The 26,149-nt window shown below is 48.4% G+C and overlaps 1 protein-coding gene across 7 annotated transcripts in view; it reads right to left on the bottom strand.

Annotated features, from left to right (window-relative positions):
- AFF3 (ALF transcription elongation factor 3) overlaps positions 1-26,149 on the bottom strand; it is a 476,201-nt gene that overhangs the window by 72,410 nt on the left and 377,642 nt on the right. For 6 of the 7 annotated variants that reach the window (XM_084754113.1, XM_084754109.1, XM_084754112.1 and 3 more), the window contains 2 exons: positions 20,778-20,829; positions 1,681-1,721 (listed from right to left, as the gene is read on the bottom strand). In XM_084754113.1, the coding sequence (XP_084610239.1) occupies positions 1,681-1,721; positions 20,778-20,829 (93 nt within the window). The remainder of the gene's footprint in view (positions 1-1,680; positions 1,722-20,777; positions 20,830-26,149) is intronic. The other variant, XM_084754108.1, reaches the window with a different exon arrangement.

Here is a 26,149-nt window from a genome sequence, read left to right as displayed (position 1 = left end):
ATATTAAAAAAAAAAAAGGTCTGGACTGAAGAAGGTACTGACTCCATTATACTGGGTAACAGAGGGCTGGGGACAGTGGGAATCCTGGCTTCTGGGCAGGGCTCTGGCTCGACAGGTCAGAGTGTTTAAAAGCAGCCAAAGGGCTTCTCACTAAGATCCAGCCTCACTGGCTTCTTCCCAGGCGAAGTCATTGAGAGGAAGCCTTTGAATGTCAGTCCTAGTGTCTGATGCCCATTTTCCGAAAGTATGGTTTGGTTCCCTCTGACAAAGGTTGCCATGGTGCTTCTCCTGTATGTATACATAGATAACCAAGAACATATTTTCTCTATTAGGGGCTTCATCCACCTAAAGGGTGTAAGTATGCACAGTGTGTAAAATACCACCACAAGCTTTTCACTATCCTCCAAAAAGCAGATACTGTATGTATTAGGCAAGGCCTTCTTGTGAAGCTGGGCTCCCCTGCTTTTTAAAGCATTTCATTGGAAGACTCTTACTTCCAAAGAGAAGGCAAAAAGAAGAGAGAAAGATGTGTAGGAAGAGCTTGATTTTGTGCCCCATGGTGAGTTTGCATCCTGGGTCTCTCCAATCAAAAGGCCCAGAGGCAACACACTTGCAGGCTTTCTGAAGCTCCCAGCAGCAGCTCAGGGTCTCTGCTCTCAGAGCACACACACACTTGGGTGGCTGTCACTAGGGAAAGGCTCTTTGGATGAAATAAACATTCTGGGGTTCAGGCTACCACACAGGAAATGCTTTTTGCCCAAGTGCTCTAGATAATTCACCTAAGGGAGGGGCTGGACCTGGAAGGAGGGCTGGCCTGAGTTGCTTCAGTCAGCTCATTCTGAAAGGAAGGAAGTCTGAAGGAAGGGAGGGGCGCAGGCTGGCGAGACAATACCGAGGTGTGTGCCAGTCAGCCTGGAGGCAACTCCCACAGCGACTCACACTGACAGTTTCTCAGGGATAATGCAGAGATACGTAGGGACTTCGTCTTCACTCCGTGACAGAACACGCACGCACACACGCACGCACGCACGCACGCACGCACGCACGCACGCACGCACGCACGCACGCACGCAATTCTTTATTTCCACATTTGCTGCTCGGCAACCTTTTAGAAAAAGGAGGATGTGAATGCCAGTTTGTGCTTTTTCTTCAGGTTTATGCATCTCGTTCAGTCACAGGAGGCAGGAGAAACAAGTCAAGGTGTGAGGAGTCAGGCAGGGGACCATGAGTGGTTGGCTTATATGCACACAGCTCAAGAGAAAAATCTTACTGAAAGACTGAGTCCTTGGGGGTGGGGTGGGGGGAGGGAAACGATATGGAAAGAGTGAAGAAAACACCTCAAAATAAATGAAGTACTTATTGTTGAAAAATGAGCCTGACTCCCAACCAATTCCAAAGTTCAGAATTTACTGCACCACCCAGGCCTTCCCCCCGCAAGTTTCCTGTCTCTTGTTTCATGGCACAACAAGGGATTCTTCATACTTTATGTGAAATACAACAAGGCGATTTTTGCAGTAATAAACTCCATGCACGCATGACAAATCCAAGCACGCAGAATGTTTAACATCCCAGTTCACAGATTCTTTGGGGACAAAATCCGATTATGAATTATATGCCACAATAAATAGGGCTCAATGTTTCATAAAGCAATTTATAGTTCATAAAAATGACAAAATGTACCTGTCAGATAGGGCACGGAGAGCCGTTCTCTGGGCTGCCTGCTGCAAGAAAGAGCAGAGATGTTTATTTAATATTCTGACTTTTAAATTATGCACCCAATCAACACTTTAAAAAAAATCTGTGTCACACACACATTTCTGCCAAGTAACCAAATTTTAAACTGTTAGCAACATAGTAGAAAGTGCTGCTGTGTCATGAACGGAAGGTACTTGGTTAAGGAGTGCTGCAGTAAGGTACATCTGCCAACAGGGGGCGAATGTGGGGTGGGGGTGCTAAGGACAGTGTGACGTAGGTCTCAGGAAACTTGACAAAGACCTGAGGTGTTTTTTTTCCCTACCGCCTGAAATTATTTTTCCATTGTATTATCTTTACTTCCTGTAAGGAAAAACCCAAGAACTTCTTTTACCAATGAATCTGTGTTGTGGCGCTCTGTGTTGGTGTGTATGTGCCTGCTGTTGTGCTTGTGTGAGCATGGCTGGGCACACCTGTGGATGTGTGTACAGAGGCCAAGGAAGGCTCTGGGCTTTTCCTCTATTGCTGTCTGTCTTATTCCCTTGGGCCAAGGTCTACAACTAAACCCAAGGCTCTCCACTTTGGGTAGGTTGGCTGGCCATCAAATTCCCAGGATGCACTTGTTTCTGTTCCACTCCATCTCTGATGTTACAGGCACCCGTGGCCATGCTTGACTTTTTGAAGTTTCTATACAAGTATTAAAGGTTTGATTTCAGTTCCCCAAGTTTGCATAGCATGTACTATTACCTTGGAGCCATCTTGCTAGCTACTTTTTAATTGTTTTTTTTTTTTTCAGATTTACTAAAGGTTACCACATTTGGAAACGAGTCACACAATAGTATGAGATTACTGATGTTTTTAGGCACAATAATGATGTTGTGACAACGGTTTTGTTTTTATGTTTAAGGGTTTTTAGCATCCTGGTGTGGTGGTGCACACTTGTAATTGCAGCACTCGGGAGGCAGAAGCAGGCGGATCGCTGTGAGTTCGAGGCCAGCCTGGTCTACAAAGGGAGTCCAGGACAGCCAAGGCTACACAGAGAAACCCTGTCTCAAAAAACCAAAAACAGAAAAGAAAAGAAAAGAAAAAGTTTTTAGCGACTCAGGGAGGAGGCTTATTGGTAGCACTCCTGTCTGGATCCCTAGCAGTCACGTGAGAACATGCACATATGTGCATCTCAAGTCTAGCACTGGGGAGGCAGAGGTGCATGTATTTCTCGGCTAGCCTAGCCCAACAGTGAAAGACCCTGTCTCAAAAAAACAAAGAAAAAGAGAAGTATTCTTTGACAGAAGCGCAGCAAGCATGCCAGCTAGTCACCAGTCATGTGTAATGGTCTTATCTCAGATGTAGTTCCTCCTGTTGGTGACACTCAGTCCACTTCAACCTCAGGTGGAACTGGCTGCCATCAAGACCTGCATTTGACACCTCGGTGCTTAAACAGTTCTGTCCTCGCCTGTGGTTAAGACTTAGCTTGCTCACTATGGATGCTCCCTTGGCTCTGTGTAAGTTCTGTCAGGATGGCTTCTCTCAGCTCTGCAGCCTCTTTAACCCTTCCTTGGCCACTTTGTAATCAGTGCATGTGTGATCTGAGAGTTGCTATTAGTAAATTGAGACTGGCATAAAGGAACTTGAGACTGCCAACGGCTACTGTAGGGGCAAAATTAATGCCATATCCCACATGTAATTTATATTCTGCTTTTAATACCATGTTCTGTATGACAACTGGTCTCCAGGTGACCCTACTTCTTCCTGCGTTTGGAGAATGATCTCACACTGTCATAAACTGGGCCTGCCCAGCACTCTTCAGAAACTCCACCAGAACAATTAGATGCAATTAACACCCAATGATCCTCTGAGATAAAACAACTTTCCCTTGAGATCCAGCCTCTACTCAACCTGCCTGAAGGTCCACATTCCTCAGACTCACGACTCCCGCTTATGGTTTTTCCCTTTCTTCCCTGTGACTCCCCAACCCCTAATTACAGTTTTTCCTTATAAACCCATTACCCTTGAGGTTCCGGGATCACTCTCCTATCCTGCTGCGTCAGGAAAGATGGTGAGCCGAAGCTCTGAGCCCGTAATACAGGACCCTGTGTATATTGCATCAGTATCAAGTCCTGGTGGTCTTTTTTGGGGGTCTCGTGATCTGGGTAATCTTGACATAACACTAACTTCCAAGCAAAACTAGGAACAAATTACAGCCAATGAAACTGCTGTATTTTGTAAATTTCTGGTTACCCAGTAAATTCTGACATTGTGGAAAGGCAACAACTAAAAAATAAAATAAAATAAAATAAAAATAAAAATAAAAATAAAAAAAATAGCATGGAGAGTGACTGAAGGAGACACCCAAGATGACCTCCGGCCATCCCAGGCAGGAGCGCGTGCACACATATGTGCCCACCCCCACATGCATCACGAGGGACAGAAGTAAAGACCCAGTGTGAACTAAAGTCAACTGACTCTTCTCTCCCCTATCCTGTTCCTCTTGCTGACTTCTATGACGGGGAAACAGTGAGTGTTGATGCACAGTTGGTGGAAAATGATTTAGAGAGCAAAGGAAGACAAACAAAAAGCAAGAAATGGCCGTGTACCCACTGCGGTGCCTGTGAAATGGTGGTGTGTCCCACGCGGTGGCACCTACAGTGACCTCGCAGGCTTAGGTTTGGCCAGCTCTACTGTAAGCTGGGTGGGAACAGGAAGGCTTTTCCTTTAGTGAACTCACATGGTGCTGACTGAGAGACCGGACACTGTGCTCGACACCCATTAACCAATGACTTTCTGTCATCCTTCACCCTTCAGTCTGTCAATGTGCTGAATGTCACCACAGAGGCAACATGCCCACACTAGTCACAATCGCCCACACTACCATTTTTTTAAAAAATGCTTGATTTTTTTGACTATATTTTTCATTGTAGATATTCTTTATTATGAAATATTCTGCAGAGGACAATCATCATCCATTAAGAAAGGCAATAAGAATGTACAAAACATTTAAAAATCACCCATTCAAGAAAAAATAGCCGTGGTATTAAAGTAAAGTGCTGTATTATAACCTAGGCAAGGACTATTAAGAGATCTTGCTGCCTAATTAAAAAAAAAAGAATCTTCAGGTTTCTTATATTACAGCTGAAAAGTAATAAAAAAAAATAAACATCAGGATTAAACAGCCAAGAAAAAAATTACTTATGGGACTCGTGATTGAAACCTGAAAACTAGCCATAAACTAGACGAATTGCCCACTTCCATGCCTTCAAGAACTGAAGCACAGTGACCACATTTCCCCTCCTTAATCTCTTGTCAGCCTCTCCTTGCAGCTCGCCTTTGACTCGGCTTCAGCAAAGTCACTTGAGAAGGCTGAGAGAGCCTAGCCAATCTTTCCTGAGTACATTATTCATTCATGAGTGACACTGAGCTCAACTCTATAAGACAAAACAAGTTTTCTGCCAGAAACAAGTCATTTCCAGGCTCCCCTCAAGAGATGACATCGTTTCTCTGTCTTTATCTTAACAAGGTTAGTGCTTGGAAACATAAGCAGCAGATATTCTGGCTCCAACGTATGCTAAGTGAACCGCAAGTCAATCTGGTGCAGAAGGGACACCGAAGAGGAAATTCAAGGCCCTTTGGCAACTGGGTCCAGCATAGGGCGAGTCCATAGACACTGGGGTGGGGAGGAAAACAAAAGGAAGGGAGGGGCCGAAGTTCAGAGGTAGCCCAGAGTCATGTAATTTCTCCGTGGCAACAGAATTTATGCCTGGATACATATGTAACTTGCTTTTAGCTGCCCATTGTGTGTAGGCGCTGGGTTTGGTGCAGGTGACAGGGAAAATGGAGTCAGGCCTTCACTACACCTCTTTGAGTCTGGTGGTGGGGCAGACATGAAAAAGTGGATTGCAATGGCTAGGCTATGGCTGAGGAGGACAGTAGGCTATGGCTGAGGAGGACAGCAGGCTATGAAAGGGAGCAGTGAAACAACAAATGGTTACAGCAAGCTCAGTCAGTCTGGAATAACAAGGCCTGAAGGGGGAAAAAAAAAGGAATATGAGACCAGAGAAATAGGGGTAGGAAAAGGAGAGCCAATAGACCAGGGAAACGGGGGAAGAAAGAGGACAGCTATTACCTCAAAGGAGTGAGGGTGGGCGAGGAGGAAGGCCTGGATGCAGAGGAAACATCTCGAGAGTAAAAACTGCGGCAGGCTTAGATCCTGGCTCAGGTGAAAAACTGTACATCACTGTGGTACAGGTCAGAAGGGCAGTAGGACCATGGCGGAGCCAAACCAGGCCAATTTCAAGGGCTACAGAGGTCAAATGTAGGCTTGTGAATCTATAGGACAGAAGCTATACAACGCACGTGTGCACCTTCTGTATAACTTCTGCGAGCCTATAATAGAAAGTAATGGGGGGGGGGGCTGGTGACATAGAGTATAGTTTCAGGTGCTACACCAGCTTCTGTTTCGTATGGTGAACGAGTTTGGACAAGAAAGAATGGCATGCAGGGTTATTACAATGATCCAACAAGAGGAATATCTGACGACGTCGAAGATGGAGAGGACAGCGGTACCCTTTGCAGCTCTTCTTGAGGGCACTGTCTCTGGAAGGATATGGCAGGCCAGCTCAGGGATGGCATCAGCACCAGACATCGGGCCTGGGCACCTGGTGTGGATGGAGAGCACTGGTGGAGGTGTGGGACTGGGGGTGTGGGGATAGGAGTCAAAGTGAAGTAGGTCTTGTGTCGTTAACGTCCAAGCTGCCTACGCACGTTACGTGCGGATGGTGGATGGGATCTGGGAATGTTAGCCTGAAGATGTCAAACACGAAGCAAATGAAGCCGCCAACGATATGGTGGAGGGAGGCGGCTCCGCTTGGTGTTAAGTGTGAGGACCTATGTTTGAGCCCCAGAGCCCACATTCCCTAAGAAGTGTATGTGTGTGTGTGTGTGTGTGTGTGTGTGTGTGTGTGTGTGTGTGTGTGCGCGTGTGTGCGTGTGTGTGTGTGTATGTGTGTGTGTGTGCATGTGTGTGCGTGTGTGCGTGTGTGTGTGTGTGTGTGTATGTGTGTGCGTGTGTGTGTATGTGTGTGTGTGTGTATGTGTGTGTGTGTGAGAGAGAGAGAGAGAGAGAGAGAGAGAGAGAGAGAGAGAGAGAGAGACACACACACAGACAGACAGACAGACAGATGGGGGAGGAGGGGAGAAGGGAAAGGGGTGGGAAAGAAGGATGGGGGAGGAAGGTGGAAGAGGAGCGAGGGGGGAGGAGGAGGAGGAGGAGGAGGAGGAGGAGGAGGAGGAGGAGTAATGGCACACATTTATAAGTTTGGGAAGGGGGAGACAGGCAGATCCCTGGGGCCATCCTATTCTAATTCAGCCATCACATCCTAATGTGCAAATTACAGATAAAGAGAGAAACTGGGGTTTTTCCCTCCCAATAATGGTGAATAACACCTGAGGTGGATCTCTGGCCTCCTCACATGTATGCACATACAGACGCACATGAATATACATACACAGATACCCTCCCCTCTCGGCAAAGTACCCACAAAAGTCACAAAATTGATCCATATGGCTTAAGGTTCTGGACCGACATTTTGCTGTTGTTCTAAAGGAAGCCCCCCTTGTGTTTTCCTTGGTGAGCATCAGCACTGTTCCGTTCTGGGTTGCTAGAAATGAGGCCCCAGAGGCTTCTGTTCAACAGGATCTTTCCTTACCCTGCTCTATGCCGGGGTCAGGCAGAGCCACTGAGGACAATGTGACTTAAGCTTCGTGTAAGAACACTTTGAGAGTGACTGACGGAGACGGAGACGCTAACCAGATGGCAGTCGGAGGGAGGAGGAGAGAAAACCCTGCTTGGCTGAGTCCCCTGGCTGTCTGGTTGTTCTCATAAAGTCTGCTCTGTGCGAATACTGCTTGCTCTGTATAAAACTCACATTGAGTGGCTCCTAAGGACAAGGCAGAGTTTCAGAGGTGGCAGAATTCATCAGTAAAGCAAGCCAGCGGCTGAATGAGGGCATGGCAGCTCTTGGAGTCAGAGGCAGCCAACGTTTGTAAGGCTTTCGGGTTCTTTCCAAGCACGTCTCCCCCGATTTGCGTTCTGCCTAAGCTCTGAGGTCCAGCTCTTGCTCTCTCTTTTTGCTAATTGCTTCTTCAACTTTCCTTGGTGCCCTCCTCCCCCAAACTCTGGTCTGTAGCAGGAGTTAGGTACTAACCACTGTGAAGCTCGCCACTGGGGCAAAGGGCCAGGAGGGGTTAATCCCGGCTTCCCACACTCCCTGGGTGCATTCCTCTTCAGCAGAAAGCACTTGCTTACATTTAGAGGGTGTAAAGAGTGTCTTGTCGCATGACTGAGTCTTCTGGTGGGTTAAAGAAGGCACGTGGGCTTTTGTTAAACATCTCCAGGACATTTTACTTGCTGGAGGCCCACTCTGGACTACCTGTGACTGTTCGGTTCTGGGTGGTATTTCTCTTGTGGACTTGGGCTCTGGTGCATCATGACAGGACTGGATAAAGAAGGGACAAGCCTGGCTGTGGTTGGGGGTGTGGGGGGAGGACCAAAGGCCACTAGAGTCACCAGAGCTAACCTAATTGATAAAACGTGCTGCTTCTGGGTGATGGAGAGTCAACCTATCCTGCCCTCAGAATTGACGGGGGTGGGGGTGGGGCCCTTGTGAGGGTAGCAGAAAACTTTTGGATTCTGGGACACAGCACTGGCAAGACGCTTGTGCCTTCTCAGAGTGAGAGAGCATGCACATACAAGCACATGCTCACCTGTGTGTTCACACCTTCAGAGGGAGAGAAAAATGCACATTTAAGCACATGCTCACCCGTGTGTTCACACCTTCAGAGTGAGAGAGCATGCACATGCAAGCACGTGCCCACCTGTGTATTCACACCTTTAAGGACAGCAATCACAAGGGAGTGGTGACACCTAAAGCTGGCTGAGCTGCCAGGAGAGTGTCTATGGGAGGGTATGCCTTTACAGCTCTGCTTTTGACATTGGGAGATTTGGAATGTGGATGTTGAGCCTAGGAAACAGGTCTAAATCAGGTGCTGGTTCACCTTCTAGAAGGCTCTCTGGCCTCTAGGTCATACCATAGTAGGTACATCTCTTCGAGGATCCAGTGGCATACAGTAGTAAGGTAAAGGAACAAAGTCAGTTACTGGTAGCAAATCTCAAGTTCTATGCTATCTGGTGAGTCCCTCCGGACTGCTGGAGTTTGCGTTAGACTTAAGCCTGGGCTGTGTATGGGGTCACTGGGTTTGCTGTGTTGAAGTTTTGTAAGAAGGTGATGCTGGTAAGAAATATACAAAGCTGACATAGCTTTGTAAGCTTTGGACTAGCTGGTTACTTAGGCTTGGGTTGTGGACAGATCAAGCATTCCTGTCCCCATGGAAAGTCACACGTGCAGGGATTAGAGCTTGATGTTCCAAGCACTCTACCAGACCCTACGTGACCCACCGCAGCTCTGTGGCCTACTCATCTGGGCTCTGGCTACTCTGCTTGTAGAACCTCTTCACGTGGCAAGTTGAAAGCAGCCACAACTTGAGCAAGGTCCAGTTGGTGATGGCTTATTGATAACTGTGATTTAATTATATATATCTAAAACTCCGACATACGATTTCTTTCTTTCTCTCTCTCTCTCTCTCTCTCTCTCTCTCTCTCTCTCTCTCTCTCTCTCTCTCTCTCTCTCACACACACACACACACACACACACACACGGGGTCACAGTGGTGTGATCTGTCACCAAACTTGTTGATGAGCACATCAGGATAATGGCATCTTCATGATCTCAAACATTTGTCATTTCTTTGTGTCGGGAACAATCGAAATCTTTACTAGCTACGTTGAAATTTGTGGATGACTGTTGTCAGCCATAGTTATCTCTACTGTGTTGGAGAACATGTGAAACTATCCGACTTGCCCAAACGCACCCTCATCCCCACTATGCTCTCTCCGCCCTTCACCCACACTCTTCCTGCTGGGCTCTGCTTCTACTACTTTCTCCGAGGGCCTCTTTGCTCTAGGAGTTGGGTCCTAGGGGGAGTCACTTCCTACTTCAGGAGTTCCCAAGTGCCTCTGGAGCTTTTGCAAGCGTCCCTTGGCTGCCTTAGTAAGATGCGCTGGTGGACTTCCCGAATGTCCCACTGTCAACACCTGTGAGTGCAGAGTCTCCACACGTTACCATGGTTTTACATGAAGACCACACAGGAAAGCGAAATAATAAAATCTTGGTAGCTTTGTGTTAACTGCAATCTCACTGAAGAACCCATATCTGTCTGGCTTTACATTTCATTCAGTCTGTGCTACTAAAAAAAAAAATACCCAGAGTTTGAAAGTAAAAATAGGTTTGTCCTGGTCAGGAAGATATCCCAATTGTACTTTCTGAACCAGGTATGCAAGAGGAAGCCGAAACCATTCTGAGCTTGTTATCGGCTTTCATTTCCTATACGGACACGGCTCTGCAGCCACTGTGTGCGAGTGCATGCACTCTTCTTAGAACTGCCTTGTACTTTTACAACCAAAGTCTATCCTGAAGGAAGATAAACCCAGAGACAGTGCTGACCCACCCTCCAGGGAGAAATCCTGGCAAACCTGGACCTCCCATATTTCAGCTGTGGTAATGATTGTAAGAAATATCAAATGTAGCCTGGCATGGCAACCATGCCGTCAATGCCAGCACTCGGGAGGCAGAGGCAGGCAGACCTTTGTGAGTTTTAGGCCAGCCTGGTCTACAAAGTGAATCCAGGGCAGCCAAGGCAACATAGAGAGCTCCTGCTAAAAAAAACAAAAAAACAAAAAAAACAAAAAAACAAAACAAAACAAAAAACTAACAACAACAAAACTAAACATGAGTCATTTCTATCAAATACTATAAAACTAGGGTTTAGGACAAGAAATTAAGGTCTTTTAATCTTCCTCTGCAGGTAAGACTTTTATGCAACTGTTTTAATCATTCCTGGCCAGCAAGACATCTGTTTACACAAAGGCCCAATGCTCTATTCTAGAAAGCTGGTGGCCTTGAGTTGTACTGCTTTCCTTTTTGGGCAGTAGTCCCTTCCCGGTTCCCCACTCATGTCTTATTTGCCAATTCTAATTGAATTGATTGAGAGTCTGACCTCAGCCAATAGGAAAAAGACATAGCCGCTAACTGAGCCAGGAAAAAAAAGTCAAATGCATTTTCTGTTTCAGGGTGTGTTCACCCTTCCGAGCTCACCCTCTGACCAAGGATAAAGTCTGTAGTGCCTGGACACTCCAGCTGGAAAGCTGGTCTCTTTCCCTAACAACGTGGGGGCTTTGTCTGGGCACCCAGCTCACCTGAGGGGTGCCGCAGACCCAGTTCTAACAACTGAGTTGAGTTTATTCCATTCAGCATAACCCGTGGGCTGTGGAGCTGGTCTGGATAGAACCGGAAAGGGCCAAGAGCCCTTGAATCACAAATGGGTTGTCTGCGTGCTTCTCTAGGCTAAGAGTCTCCAGAGAAGAGCTGTGCATGGGAGATAACCAGCCCCAGGAGCGGAGAAAAATCAGGACAACAAAAATGAAAACAAAACTTCCCATATGCTTGTGTGGACCAAACACCTGAAGACCTAACTGCAGGAGACGCCACCATGCACACCTGGAGAGATACACTAGCATGCACACCTGGAGAGGTGTGCTGGCACACACAGACAGCCGACACTCTAAACACTGACATTTCCCAACCAACTAATGCAGAAAACAAACAGAAACCCCAAAGTCCACATCATCAAAACCAGAGGATGGAGGGTCATCCCTCTCAGGGAAAGGTATGTGCTCTGGAGGGAGAGTTCCATGTTCACTGCCAACTAACAGTCCTGCTGAGATTGGGCCATCAGCTGTGTCTCCCTGAGCTCCCGGAATGGAGGGGCCAGGTGGGTGCCAGTGATGGCTGTGATTGGCAAAACCTTGCCTCAGTTAAAAAAAAAAAAGTCCCTTGTGTGAGCTCTACAATTTTAGCAAAGACCATGGTTTCCTGTTTTTGTGATGATCATTTGCTATCCTGCACTCACTGGACCATCCTTTAATTTTTATAGAACTTAACTTAAGTTTCTCACTTTTCAGATTTCCATTTGCCAAGGCACATTCTTCAGCCTGGGCTCAAGCAAACCTCACCTGGACCCCAAAGTCTCTAAAAACGTGAGGAGACAGCGCATGTGGCTTCACACCCACATGTGGGGACAGTGACAGTTCAATCAACTATTTCAATTTTGGAAATCACAGCCGATTAGAATGGAAAGAGGAGAATTTGGCTTCCCCTTTTCCCGCCTACCGGATGTGTGGCTTTCACAAATGCTTACACCGGTTGCTGTAATTTGTTAATGAAATTTTCATTTACTTTGGATGAGAGTAGAATTTTGTTTATCGGATGGGTATTACCCAACTGAGTGTTAGGCTGATAACCAAGGTCGCCCTCCTGCTGAGGACTTAGGTTTGCTTTCTTGATTGTGACTGACAGGTATGACAAAGCTCTGATAGCAGGTGCCCTGCAACTGTAGCTACCGTATTTCCACGCAGAAGGGAAAGTAACTCAGCAGAGCTATTGACTGTTTACCCAGGTAAACAAGGCTAGAAACACAAGCCCTCTTCTCCCTCCCCCATGCCCTCCACCCCCAGTGTTCCTACTGGGTTTTAAATATGTAATATGTAGTCTTTTTGCACAGTCCTTTAGGAAAGAGGCTCTTTTGGCATTGAAATTTTACTTAAAGTTTTTTTTTGTGGTTAAATTATCATAACAAATATTACTAATGTGCAATTCATCTTAAGCAACAAGCCAGCAGCTTGCATGGTTATGTGGAGCTTAAGTCGGTGCTTAAGACTATTCTGGGGGGATGATTTATGCAAAAATTGTCTCGCTCTTGTTTGGCTACAAATAACATCTCTAATACACTCCATTTCTCATGGAAGAGAAACTTGATTTTGGAGCTGTGCCCCCCCCCCCCAACCTGGTCCTGATTACTGCTTTAACTCCTGTTTATATAATTCCGCACAGCTTTGGCAGGATTCAAGAGCACATACCAGGGTGTTGGCTTTTATGAATCTCCTGGGATGTGAGTGTCACGCTGAGTGGATGGACCCTGGCCACAAATCCCAGACATGCACAATGACTCTATTTATTCAGACTTGGCTGCCTGAATGCAGATCGACTCTGTGCGCAATAAATTTCCACGGGCCAAGAACCTCCACATCGACCAAGCTGGGGCTGAGAAGAAAAAAACGTGTCCAGTGGACCTGGGTCGCACAGACGTCTACTTCCTGGCTGCATCTCCTTCAGTTAACTTCATCACGTGCTCACCGACTGACGCGCACTGTCAATGCCTTTCAAGTTTTCCTTTTCTGCATTTTCAAAGCTCTGCTTTCTGTTGCGCAGTTGTCATATTGAAAAGGAGAGGGTGGGGTGAGCAGAAATCTGCTTTTAATAGTTAACCCCACACTGGTGTGAGTCATCGGTGGCCTCTACAGGGCACAGCCCAGAATTGAGACAGGGCTATTTCTCTGCCACTCCATCAGAGACCAGGGAAACACAATGGCTGTCGCCTCCTGTCAGGGCTCAGCAGGGCCTCACCTGCAGTCTGGATGTGCTAGAGGTGAGAGGCTTTAGGTTCTCCTTGACATGCAAGATTATTACTCTCTGCATTATAAATAAGAAAATAATTGCCTCTTTGGCTTGCAGATTTATGCTAATGACATAGATATCTATTAAATTAATTGTATGCTCTCCAAATATTGATTGGGGACTAAAAGGTAACTTTCCCTCATTGTGTTGAGAAATCAATTAGGTGGATGGAGAAATTCCCCTCTACAGATTAAACCCAATGATCGTTGCCTGTAAAATTAAAACAGTCAGTTTAAGTGGATAAACTACACTTGTTTAAAGAGAGAAAAATGCACTTATATAATTAAAACGAAAAGACTGCCCAATCTGTGTGGATAATGGGATTACTCGGAGCTGCAGGCACAGACGCTGCCATTCAGCGTGGATCGCTGCTCCCTCCCCTCGCTTTCCCTGAGCGATGGATTTTCATCTCAGAAGCCCTGCTTGTAGCTGACACTATCTCAGCTACTGCTTGCCAAAAGTCTCAATCATGTGTCCTCTCCTCACGCCTCAGCTGCGATGACTCTGCCTAGAGATTTGCTCTGCCTCATCCCCAAAGCCTTCCCAGACTCAAGTGGTAGAGATGATCGTTTTGACCAAATGGTAATAAGACACACACTACAATCCCCCTGCCTTCCAGATCCATTATGCAATATCTTTATGGCTTTATTTATTGCCTTCAGGGGTCAGTCCTTTCAGCCACTCTTCTGATTTCTGCACATTTTTTCCCAGGGAAAATTAACCACTGGAATCCGTTGCATACAAACAAGAAACGTGACTCTCAGATCTGTTCAAACCATGGTCCGAGAGCCACCATGACACCATGGTTTCCTTCCAAAGGTGCCATAGCCAGCTTTTCAAGTAAATCTTGTCAAGTTAACAGAACTAAAATTCTGCTCCCTTTGAGCAGGACAATGAGGCGGTCCCATCCTCCAGGCCTTGGGGGCCCCAGCTTGAGAGGACTTACAGAATCTGCAACCTTAACACTGCCTGACACGAGACGAGTGGGTGTAAGGAATGGGCAGTGTCTCCGTGCGGCTAGAATAAACACCTTTTTCTCGGCTAGGCAAGTTGTCTGTGAATTCATGTATAGCTGCTTTATGATCTTGGGTCTTGCATTTTTCTCCTGTCACTCAACATGTTTATTTAATGTTTAGGATTTGAAAAAAAACAAAACAAAACAAAACAGTGTTTAGTAAGAGGAATAAGGGCAGGACAAAGGCCATCTTTGCTTCTGGATACTGGTCCGTAGGAAAGAGCCCCGATTTAAGGCAGTTCTCTGTGTTTATTGATGTAGCCATTCAACAGGCATCAGCTCTACTGACCTAGACAGTCTCTGTCCTCAGGAATCAACCAGCTCTGCTGGTGGATATAGCTGCTGTCTAAAGTGAACACATACAATATAACTGAAATTAGGATGAGACCTAGAAGAATGTTACTGAGGAAAGGGCACACCAGGGCCTCTCTGAGGAAGCAGAATTATGCCGTACTCTCGGTATGCACAGGGTGTCAACCAGGCAAACACCCAGAGCAGAGGCCTGTGGGAGCCTCGAGCAGCTGAGCACGGCTTGTTGGAAGAGCTGAGAGAGAGCCCATGGGGCTGAAGTGCTGGAAAAAGCTAAGGAGAAGGGGAAGGTGTGGACAAGGCCAGGCTGAAGGTAGATGGAGTCCAGGCTGTGAGCACTGCACTTCTCTACAGGTGGGAGAGGAAATCCATTTCCGATTTTAGATCAAAAAGTGACTTGGGAACGCGAGAGCTGGCTGAGTTAAGAGCACTTGCTGCTCGTGCACAGGACTGACGTGTGGTTCTCAGCACACACACTGGACAGCACCACAAGTGGCAGTTAACTCCACTTCTAGGGGATCTGGTGCCCTTCCCTGGCTTCCATGGATACTGCACACATGAGGTACACATGTAAACATCAGGAGAGACACGTAAATAAAACTGTGAGAAAATGGTTTGCTCTGGTGTAAATTGTTACGAGATCTTTGAGGACAAACTGTGTTACAGATGTAGCATGGCAACATTCATTCAAGCTGGCTTAAACTAGTAAGGATGGAAAGAGACGGGCAGACTACAGACTAATATGTAAGTTTGGAAGTTAACTTTGTAGAAGTCAGAGAACTGAGGAGCACCTGAGTGAGGCACAAGGGGCTGTGGAGACTGAGTCCTGTGACTTTAGGCTTGAGCAGTGCATCTGTGGCCGTGCTAGCTCTGGAAATGGGAATGACCACAAGACAGACACTTTTGGGTGAGAGGGGGTGGTGAAAACCAGAAGTTCAGTTTGGCATGGCTAGAGCTTAGAACGCTTGTGAGACAATCAGATAGAAAAGCCACGTAGCTCTGTGGTCCAGGAGAGTGCTCTGCGGCGAGGCTGCATGGAAGTGGCCATTACATAAAAACTGAAGGTCATGAGGGGGGACAAGGATGCTCAAAAGAGTAAAACTAGAAAGGGAAGGCAGGAGTGAATACTGTCAGATCCCAACACCATGTGGAGAACCAGCAGTCAGCAAAGCAGTAGAAGAAGGGTCAGGGAGAGAGGAGGGGCACAGGTGCGGGGTGGAGGGGAGGGGCACAGGTGCGGGGTGGAGGAGAGGGGCACAGGTGAGGAGTGGCACAGGTGAGAGGTGGAGGGAGGGGCACAGGTGAGGTGGGGGAGGGGCACAGGGGAGGGGTGGAGGGGAGGGGCAAAGGTGGGAGGTGGAGGGGAGGGGCACAGGTGAGGGGTGGAAGGGAGTGGCACAGGTGAGGGGGTGGAGGGGAAGGGCACAAGTGAGAGGTGGAGGGGAGGGGCACAGGTGAGGGGTGGAGGGGAGGGGCACAGGTGAGAGGTGGAGGGGTGGGGCACAGGTGAGAAGTGAAGGGGAGGGGCACAGGTGAGGGGTGGAGGGGAGGGGCACAGGTGAGAGGTGGAGGGGAGGGGCACAGGTGAGAGGTGGAGGGGTGGGGCACAGGTGAGAAGTGAAGGGGAGGGGCACAGGTGAGGGGTGGAGGGGAGGGGCACAGGTGAGGGGTGGAGGGGAGGGGCACAAGTGAGAGGTGGAGGGGAGGGGCACAGGTGAGAAGTGAAGGGGAGGGGCACAGGTGAGGGGTGGAGGGGAGGGGCACAGGTGAGGGGTGGAGGGGAGGGGCACAGGTGAGGGGTGAAGGGGAGGGGCACAAGTGAGGGGTGGAGGGGAGGGGCACAAGTGAGAGGTGGAGGGGAGGGGCACAGGTGAGAAGTGAAGGGGAGGGGCACAGGTGAGGGGTGGAGGGGAGGGGCACAGGTGAGAGGTGGAGGGGAGGGGCACAGGTGAGGGGTGGAGGGGAGGGGCACAGGGGAGGTGGGGGAGGGGCACAGGGGAGGGGTGGAGGGGAGGGGCACAGGGGAGGTGGGGGAGGGGCACAGGGGAGGGGTGGAGGGGAGGGGCACAGGTGGGAGGTGGAGGGGAGGGGCAAAGGTGGGAGGTGGAGGGGAGGGGCACAGGTGAGATGGAGGGGAGGGGCACAGGTGAGATGGAGGGGAGGGAGGGGCACAGGTGAGATGGAGGGGAGGGAGGGGCACAGGTGAGAGGTGGAGGGGAGGGGCACAGGTGAGGGGTGGAGGGGAGGGGCACAAGTGAGAGGTGGAGGGGTGGGGCACAGGTGAGAAGTGAAGGGGAGGGGCACAGGTGAGGAGTGGAGGGGAGGGGCACAGGTGAGATGGAGGGGAGGGAGGGGCACAGGTGAGAGGTGGAAGAAGGTGGCACAGGTGAGGGGGTGGAGGGGAGGGGCACAAGTGAGAGGTGGAGGGGAGGGGCACAGGTGAGAGGTGGAGGGGAGGGGCACAGGTGAGAGGTGGAGGGGAGGGGCACAGGTGAGAGGTGGAGGGGAGGGGCACAGGTGAGGGGTGGAGGGGAGGGGCACAGGTGAGGGGTGGAGGGGAGGGGCACAGGTGAGGGGTGGAGGGGAGGGGCACAGGTGAGGGGTGGAGGGGAGGGGCACAGGTGAGGGGTGGAGGGGAGGGGCACAGGTGAGAGGTGGAGGGGAGGGGCACAGGTGAGGGGTGGAGGGGAGGGGCACAGGTGAGAGGTGGAGGGGAGGGGCACAGGTGAGGGGTGGAGGGGAGGGGCACAGGTGAGGGGTGGAGGGGAGGGGCACAGGTGAGAGGTGGAGGGGAGGGAGGGGCACAGGTGAGAGGTGGAGGGGAGGGGCACAGGTGAGAGAGGCCCCTTCAAGGAAGCAGTGAACAGGAGTGGTCAGCAGCACTACTTTCCTCCTAAGGCAAAGGATGAAAAGACACAGGTATCAGTGGTGTTCCCAAGGAGCAGCTGGGCTAGGAGAGTTATCCTTAGGAGAAGGCCGGTGAAGAGCAAGTTCCATAGAAGTAGAGGAAATGGAACAAATTTTTGACAGCACCTGGGCACAACCTCTTGTAACAGGAGGGAAGGAGGCTGTCAAGCGGAGAATGAGGACAGGATGTGGCAGGAAGATGGGCTCAGCACTTTTCTCTAGACACAGGTCAGCCAGGGTATGCAGTGGGCATGCAGATGGAGAGATACACACTGAGTACTGGAGAAACGGAGGGATGGTGAGTGTCAAACGTCCGAGGTCTGCCTGGGCTAATGCGAGAGGCACTCTCCCCGACTCCCACAAAACTCCAGCATGCATGCATGCCTGTGCGTGTGAGAGCGTGCGCGGCATGGTGTGCAGGCCAGAGGATGGGCATGCATGCCTGTGCGTGTGAGAGCGTGCGCGGCGTGGTGTGCAAGCCAGACGATGGGCATGCGTGCCTGTGCGTGTGAGAGCATGCGCGGCGTGGTGTGCAGGCCAGACGATGGGCATCGTTCTCAATCATTCACCACATAGCTTCATCTCTTCTGACTGTGGGAGCATCGTGGCCAGCAGCCTCGGGATCCCGCTGCCACGGTGGTATTTGGATTGCACGCCTTCAGACTGTGAGCCCAAACAAACCGCCCCTTCCCTGAGCTGCTTTTGACGGCATTTGTCACGGCATTAAGAAGAGTAACTGGTACGGAGATTTCCAGTTTCCTAAGTGGAGCATTGACGGGCTTTATGGTTGAGAAGCCAGCCCAGTGCTGCAAAGCTACCCGCAGCTGAGCAGAGAACTGGACCCTGCAGCAAGGCTCCTGTGGGCTTCATTACTAAGGGGCTGCTACCTTCCCTGAAGACGGTGGACGGCAGGGAGCGGGGATGTGAGCGCTATCTCTGGGCCATGATCTATACATCACAAAACCATGACCTCACAGAAGCTACCGTAGCCTAATCTGGGAAGATAAAGGATGCCAACCGATAATCACGGATCAGAAAGGACCCAGGGAGCCCCATCTTTTCCCTGCGGAACAACTGGCAACTGACAGAATCTGGGGGGAAGGGGAGAGAGTCACTGTCTTCAGCTGTGCACCAAAGAGTGAGCCCACCGGCCTCTAACGAGAGGAAACAGAATACACTATATACCCCAGGCAATCAACAAACACATTTAATCAGTAAAAACCATGGGAGCGTTATGATTTTGTGATTATACAAGCATATACTTTAGAACCAAGTAGGGTAACTTAATATAATTAATGTCAACAATTTAACTTAAAGTATCACATGCAAAAACACTGTCTGGACTCTTGTTGATACCTTCCAGATTACTGTATAAAATCATTCATTCAGAGAGCTCCTTTTACAAAAACAGTGAAATACATACAAGGGTCGAAATGCAAGAGAGTAAAGGGTCTGACCCATGTATTCACAGTACAGCGTTACCAAAAACTGTACACTGGAAAGCAGACAGTAAAGCAGAGGATGTGGTCGGCCTTAGGGAATCTGATAGTACAACATTAATACCAAGTTTCTTTTTTTATTAAAAAAATTTTAATTATTTAATTAATTTATTCAGATTACATCTCAATTGTTTTCCCCTTACTTGTATCCTCCTGTTCCTCCCTCCCTCCCGCTTTCACCCTATTCCCCTCCCCTAGGTCTATCTGACTGAGGGGGAACCTCCTCCCTAACTATATGGTCATAGGCTATCTATCAAGTCTCATCCTGGTAGCCTGTTTGTCCTTTCTCTGAGTGCCACCAGGCCTCCCCACCACGGGGAAGCGGTCAAATATGGGGCACCAGAGTTTATGTCAGAGTTTCTTAAATTGTGTTTTCACTGGAAGCATTTCCTGCAAATAGTTCTAGAAACCGTTTAGCCTGTGAATCCTTTTTCTAATAGAAAACATACACAAACGGCATGCTTGAGAAGGCACCTAGCTGAATCTCTCCACGGCATAAAATGGAGAGATGAAGTCATTTTCTTCCAACCACATAGATGAGAAAACTAAATTAGAAGTGCATCTCTACTCTGCCTGGGATGGACATCTAGAAACAAATCACTGTGTTACTGCATCCCGGAAGCCCTCCAGCCCTGAGGCCCTTTCTGCCCAGCTCATCTTCCTGGGGCCCTTTCTGCCCAGCTCATCTTCCTCTCCCAGGATGCTCTGTTTGCCAACCATGGAGTCCCCTTTCATCCTGGCACCTCCCCTGAGCCTGTGCCCACACTCTGCTCAGGCCCACTTCTCAGCAGCGTTCTTCCGACTCTTGCCTATAAACATTATTTGTATTTGCATGTCTGGGGAGCAAGTCATGTGCACAACATCTCATGGTACCTTTGAATCGGAGTCTACTATTTCAGAATCAACTGAGTGGCACATGTATTTAGCCTGACGTAGAAAGATGACATAAAAAGGAAAACTCTCTAAACTGTCTCCCTAACCTACCCTGTTCATACAAATCCAACAAAATGCAACACAGGTAGGTGGATGGGGCGAATGAAAAGAGGCAGAAAAGCTGTCGTGAGTGTTCTGAAATCTGCTTTAAAATGAAAATGTTTCCCGAGATGCAGAAGTGAATGTGATGAATGTTAAGTGGGTATTTTTTCACCTTAACTGACTGATCACAAGACTATTTATAGCCCCCTGACTGATGTCTCAAGCTGGTAAATCAACAGCAAGTGAGACTATTTCAAGCACATTTATCATTTAAGACAAACAGCCGAGACTGCGCGTGATTATTTTTTATTCATCATCTTCGCTCACCTCTGTGTTCGCACCTTCTCACTGTTAATAATGTCTGTATAAGGCTTCTCAATATTTAATGGCACAGCCTCTATGCTGCATGCTGATGAGTGCAGGGTCCCATGCCTGATCTCAAGAAGGCCAGTTATCTTTGCCAAAAAAGGAAGAAAAGGCAGGAGATCTACTTCTAGAGAAGCACAGTTCTATCATTTCACTAGAAACGTGATTGTCCATCTCTATGCCATTTAAAAAAAAAAATCACAGGGTCAAAGCTTTGAATGGGAACCAAGCTCAAGACATTTCTATAGCCTGGCCCAACTGCAAAGAAGCTCATGCGTGGCAGCCACAATGTCCCATATCACAGAACAGCTTGGTTTCAGTGTGTCTGTGACTCAGTTTACCCCCATCTGTGCTTCATCTATCAGTCAGCAATGCAGAAGGAGATCTTACCTGTTCACTGTCTTCTTCATCACTACTTAGTTTCAGGTCATCTTCCAGCATTCTGAAGGGAGGAACAGAAAGATGCAGATTCTTAGAGGCTGAAACACTGCCTTTCAGAAGTATGTACTTCATTTATGTTGTCACCCTGATATATATATATGTATTTTTTAAAGATTTATTTATTATTATGTGTAAGTGCTCTGCCTGCATGTACACCTGCAGGCCAGAAGAGGGCACCAGATCACATTATAGATGGTTGTGAGCCACCATGTGGTTGCTGGGAATTGAACTCAAAACCTCTAGAAGAGCAGTCAGTGCTCTTAACCTCTGAGCCATCTCTTCAGCCCCCTCACCCTGATATCTTAAGTGTTTTCTCTCTGTTGTACTTAGGAAAGAGCAGATAGACACACCACAAAAATTAACCCTCACAACAATCACAGGGTGAGATGGGGCTCCTTCAGAGTTAGCAGTTCTAGAAAAACAGAACCACACAGGAGCTGTTCCCTGGGAAGCTGAAAATTTACAATTATTTGTTCAATGTTTTCCAGGCCTAAGGGCTGGGTTGTGTTCTCAGACCTGTCTGGGGGGTACTCAAGGTAAAAGAAAGAGGAGGAGCAAGCAGAATTGTGCTGAGGGTCCTGTAGCCATAGTTTTGAGTCATGTGACATTTATGTAGGGTCCTGACAGCCCCAGGGCTGGAGAAGTTAGCTGCTCCGGACGTGGGGAGCGGAACTCAATGAACAGCAGGGCACTTCTGAAGCGTTTACGAGGGCTCCTCCCACAGGCCACCAGCCATTCCCATAGGGCCTGCCATTGGCAACAAGTCCATAAAGGTAGACAGTAGACAAAAAATATGCCACTGCACGCTCTGCCATTCTTAGTGATGCAAACTGTTCTTGTCAGCTTGGTTCTTTACAGTGCAGTTGTTTGCAGATTCGTCCACTGCCAAAGGAATCTTGCTCAGAAACACAACCTCTCAAATGTGCTCTGTGCATGGAAAGCTGTTCTGTCTAGGAGAATGGGGGGGGGGGGGGCGGGGCGCTCCCCTGGCCCAGGGCCCATGGCTCCAGACACAGGTTTGGAAGCTGTTGAGTTCTTGTGTTTAAAGAACTCAATGTGTTCCTTGAAGTCAGCTTCTGAAGATTGCTGCCAAATGTGCTTATGGTCGTAAAGGTCAGGTACAGGCCTATCACAGGCAGATACCGCTGTTTTAATGTTATTTCAGGGACTTTGGGGGTAAACTGAGGACAAGGGGCTGTCAGGGCACGGACTGTTCTCCCTGAAATGTCTCAGCTTTGGGGGTAGGTGACTTATGATGTCCTTGTTCACCCTGTGGAACATGAAGATTATATTTGGAGATCCTGATTTAGATTCCATGAGGCTAAGAAATAAATTTGTTTCTCCCATCTCACAGTGAAGAAAAGAAACAAACTCTTTCTTCTTGATCAAAATCATTTGGAAAGCCAGGCATGGTGGCACACACCTGTAATCCTAGCACTCAGGGATGCAGAGGCAGGCAGATCTCTGTGAGTTCAAGGCCAGCCTGGTCTACAGAGTGAGTCTAGGACTGCCAAGTCTACTCAGAGAAACCCTGTCTGGAAAAACAACAACAAAAACAACAACTGCCACCACCGCCGCCACCACCTCCGCCACCACTACCATCACCACCACCACCCACCACCGCCACCACCACCATTTGGAAAAACAACTGCAATTGAACATGTACACATTTGGGCCACTGCCTTCTATCCATAGGGCAGAACATAGTATTTATGTTATATTTCATGTTCAAAGTGCTATAGGCAATATGTAAAGCTGTGGGAAGATGTGAGTTGCATGTAAAATGCAAATTAGAAGACATTTTATAGAAGAGTCTAGAGTGTCTACAGATTCTGGCATCAGAGGAAGGGTCTAGAATCGATCCTCCATGGGTGCCAAGGGACAACAGGATTTTTGACAGCAATGTCGACGAGGTGATAGGGTTTCTGAATGCTTAAGAAACTCACACAGGTAAACAAGGTGAGAAGCAAAGACGTCACAAAAACATGGGCAAACTAGGCCAAGTGACTACAGTGGGGAAGTTATGTTTTAGCTTCTAAAAGCTGATTTAGGTCTACAAGGGCCAGAAAACAAGCCTGCTAGGCCAGCATCTAGGGAGGTTTGCCCTTGAGAGTCAGCGGTTGGTCGCTGGCTGGTCATTGGGAGGCAGAAGTCACTGAGGTACACTTTAATGACAGCAAAGATGTTGCTATGATAAAATTAAACTTTTAGAAATCAAGGCCAGAGAGCAGAAGTCTAACCAGAGGGGTTGAGAAGCTGGACTTTTCTGCCTCAATACCCAAAGAGCTGCAGACTGCCGAAAGCACCACGTGGCAGCTTCACAGCAGAGATGGATGCAGACACCGAGATACACAGGATGCGGCAGAGACGGATGCAGGGACTGAGATCTGTGATACTCACAGGATGTGGCCAGGGCTTTTTAGCATGCGACTGAACTAACTATAACTTTACTCATTTTTCAAAACTTGAAATATGTTAAGACAACAGTTTCTCTTTAAAAAATACTGTGTGTGTGTGTGTGTTTGTTTTTACATGCGAGCATAGCCTCATGTACTCCCAAGTGTGCCATGGTATGCACATCGCAGAGGTCAACTTGCAGGAGCTGGTTCCCGCTACCACGCAGCTTCTAGGGTTTGAACTCAGATCATCAGGCTTAGGGGGTGGAGCTCTTCCTCTCTCCACCACAGCAAGACAATAGCGTCTTACCATCATCCTAGTGTGATGCTAAGTTCAGGGGCCGGGAGGCTTGAAGTTACTGGCTAATGGTCTCATCCTTCCACGTAGGGAGACAGGGCTCACCAGAGGCAGGTCTGTGTGGTGCTGGCCACACATTCCCTCACACGGACAGTTCCTTTCTGGAAGTGAGGGAAAGAGCAGGACACTCGCCGGCACATGTTGCCTCCTGTGTTGACACACGCCATCTCCCAGTGCTGGATCCTGCCCACACGCCATTCAAGGCAGCGCGGCCATTGTACCATTTCTCAGCGCTTCAAGTCTTTGGCAGTCAGCTACCTATTTCTGGGCAAACTAGTCCTCTCACCAGAAGGGCTTGGCTACAAACTCTGCGACTTAACACTGACTAATGTCCCACAGGGGACGTTTTCTTTAAGGGGCACGAGAAACAGCTTCATTGCAGCTGGTGCCTACTTTTCTGGGACCTCGTATCACCTGGAGCAGAAACAGCAGCCTGGAACAGGTGCCCACTGCTCCCAGGCTTCGTCACCGCACTGAGGCGCTGCTGACCTGCACAGTCAATGCCTCCTCCGTAGGCTGTAATGACGCTGCTCCGTGGAGTAGGGCGTTTATTTAATTGATAGGATTTCTTGATTTACTTGTCATCTCAGGCTCGCTGAAGATGCTTCAGTCTTTTATTTAAAGTTCATTTTGCTCCATCTTAATGGCTTTAAGACAAATCTGAGTTTTAATTGAGCTGTTTTTCCGGATTTGATTCTACAGCAGGTGCTCACTGCTGTCTCCACCAATCTGAGATTTGTCTATGAATTCATCATGTCTATATCTACTCAGAGACAATGTGTGTGAATCTTCATTAACTATAGTCACTTATGCAAATGTCCATCCTAGCAATTAGTATTTTACAATGGCCTGTCTTTGGAGCTTCTATGGTGGTGATAAAACGCCATGACTAAAAACAGCTCGGGGAGGAAAGGGTTAACTTCATCTCACAGCTTGTAGTCCACCAAGCAGAGAAAGAAGTCAGGGCAGGAACTCAAGGTAGCACCCAGGAGTCAGGAGCTAGCTCTCGCTGGGGTAGACTTTCAAATACCATCCAGGGTTAACAACCCAGGGGTGGCACCTCCTGCCGTGAGCTAGACCCTCCCCCACGAATCCATCAATCAAGAAAATGCCCAACAGACGTTCCCATAGGCTAATCAGGGGGGGACATTTTCTCAAGGGAGATTCTTTCTTCTCAAAGGACTCTAGCTTGTGTCAAGTTGACATAAAACCAGTTAGTACAACTTGAAATTGATACTTGCTGGGAAAGGAAAAGTCAGTTTTCTCTGATGGAGTGTCATTTGGTGTGTTAGAACACTTCACATGCCCAGAGTAGTTGACCAACACGAAAAGAACGCCATTTGTGCCCGGGTGACTTTTGTTTTGCTTTGGTAGGGCTTTAGCGTATAGGTTTTGATTTCCCCTTTTTGTTTTAATGAGAAGGAAGGAGGGAGGGAGGGAGAGAGGGAGGTTGAGAGAGAAAAATGGATAGGTAGGGAAGTGGAGGAGGGGACATATATGAAATAAAAACAAACAAAAAGCTAGGCATCCTATGTGTTAGACAGGCCTACATTTTTGCAGGCATTCCTAAGCAGCACAGTCAATGCCCTAGAGCACTGGAGGGAGTAACAGGCATCTCATTTTATTTTTATTCTTAAAGATTTATTTATTATGTATACAGTGTTCTGCCTGCCTGCCCGCCAGAAGAGGGCACCGGATCTCATTATATATGGTTGTGAGTCACCATGTCGTTGCTGGGAATTGAACTCAGGACCTCTGGAAGAGCAGCCGGTGCTCTTAACCACTGAGCCATCTCTCCAGCCCCTCATTTTACTCTTTTTGAAGGCCCGTGTTCTTGTTGTTGCCACCACCTGGCTGGATAATTTTCATCAAGACACGACCACCTTCCTACCTGTAGCTATTTGGAACAACTTTGCCCAGAGCATTCTGGGAACTGGGAACTGAAAAGCCCAGAGAAGCTCTTGTTGGGGGGTTGATAACTAAGTACTTGCTGGGTGAAGATGGATGAGGTGACTTCGCCTGGAGGCACATGGAGAAAGCAGGGTCAAGACAAGGTGGCCTAGATGACCCAGCAATGCCCAGTGGGAATGTATTTGGCTGCAGGGATCTCCGTCACTTGAAGCCACACAGCGCTTGCTCACACGGATCTCCTCCCCACAACCTGCTCTGGCTGCCAGTGAGAGCACCACGATCTGCTCCTGCCATGTGCACCCCAGAGTGAAAAGTAACAGATTCTTCTGTTCACACGCTTGTTAACTAGAGATGACGGCATCCGATGGGCTCTTCCCTCCTTATCGAGCACTCGGGCTACAGAGACCTGCTCTCGGGCAGGAACCGCCTCTCATTTCCACCCTTAAAGGACCCTCACAAAAGCCCATCTCACTTAGGGTCCCAGGTAAGATTCTGGACGAGTGTATGTATCAACTGCCTTTCCCGATAGCATCTTCATCTACATGTCATTAATGGAGAGAAATCAAAGGAGATGAGAGGCAAGAGTAGACGGTCAGAGGCGTGGTGTGAGCGCTGCGCTGCAGGTGGCCTGCGTCTCAGTTTGACGTCTGTCACTG

Source organism: Acomys minous, assembly GCF_964271855.1.
Source record: "Acomys minous genome assembly, chromosome: 13".
NCBI classification, from domain to species: domain Eukaryota; kingdom Metazoa; phylum Chordata; class Mammalia; order Rodentia; family Muridae; genus Acomys; species Acomys minous.
This window is presented reverse-complemented; position numbering and strand designations above follow the sequence as displayed.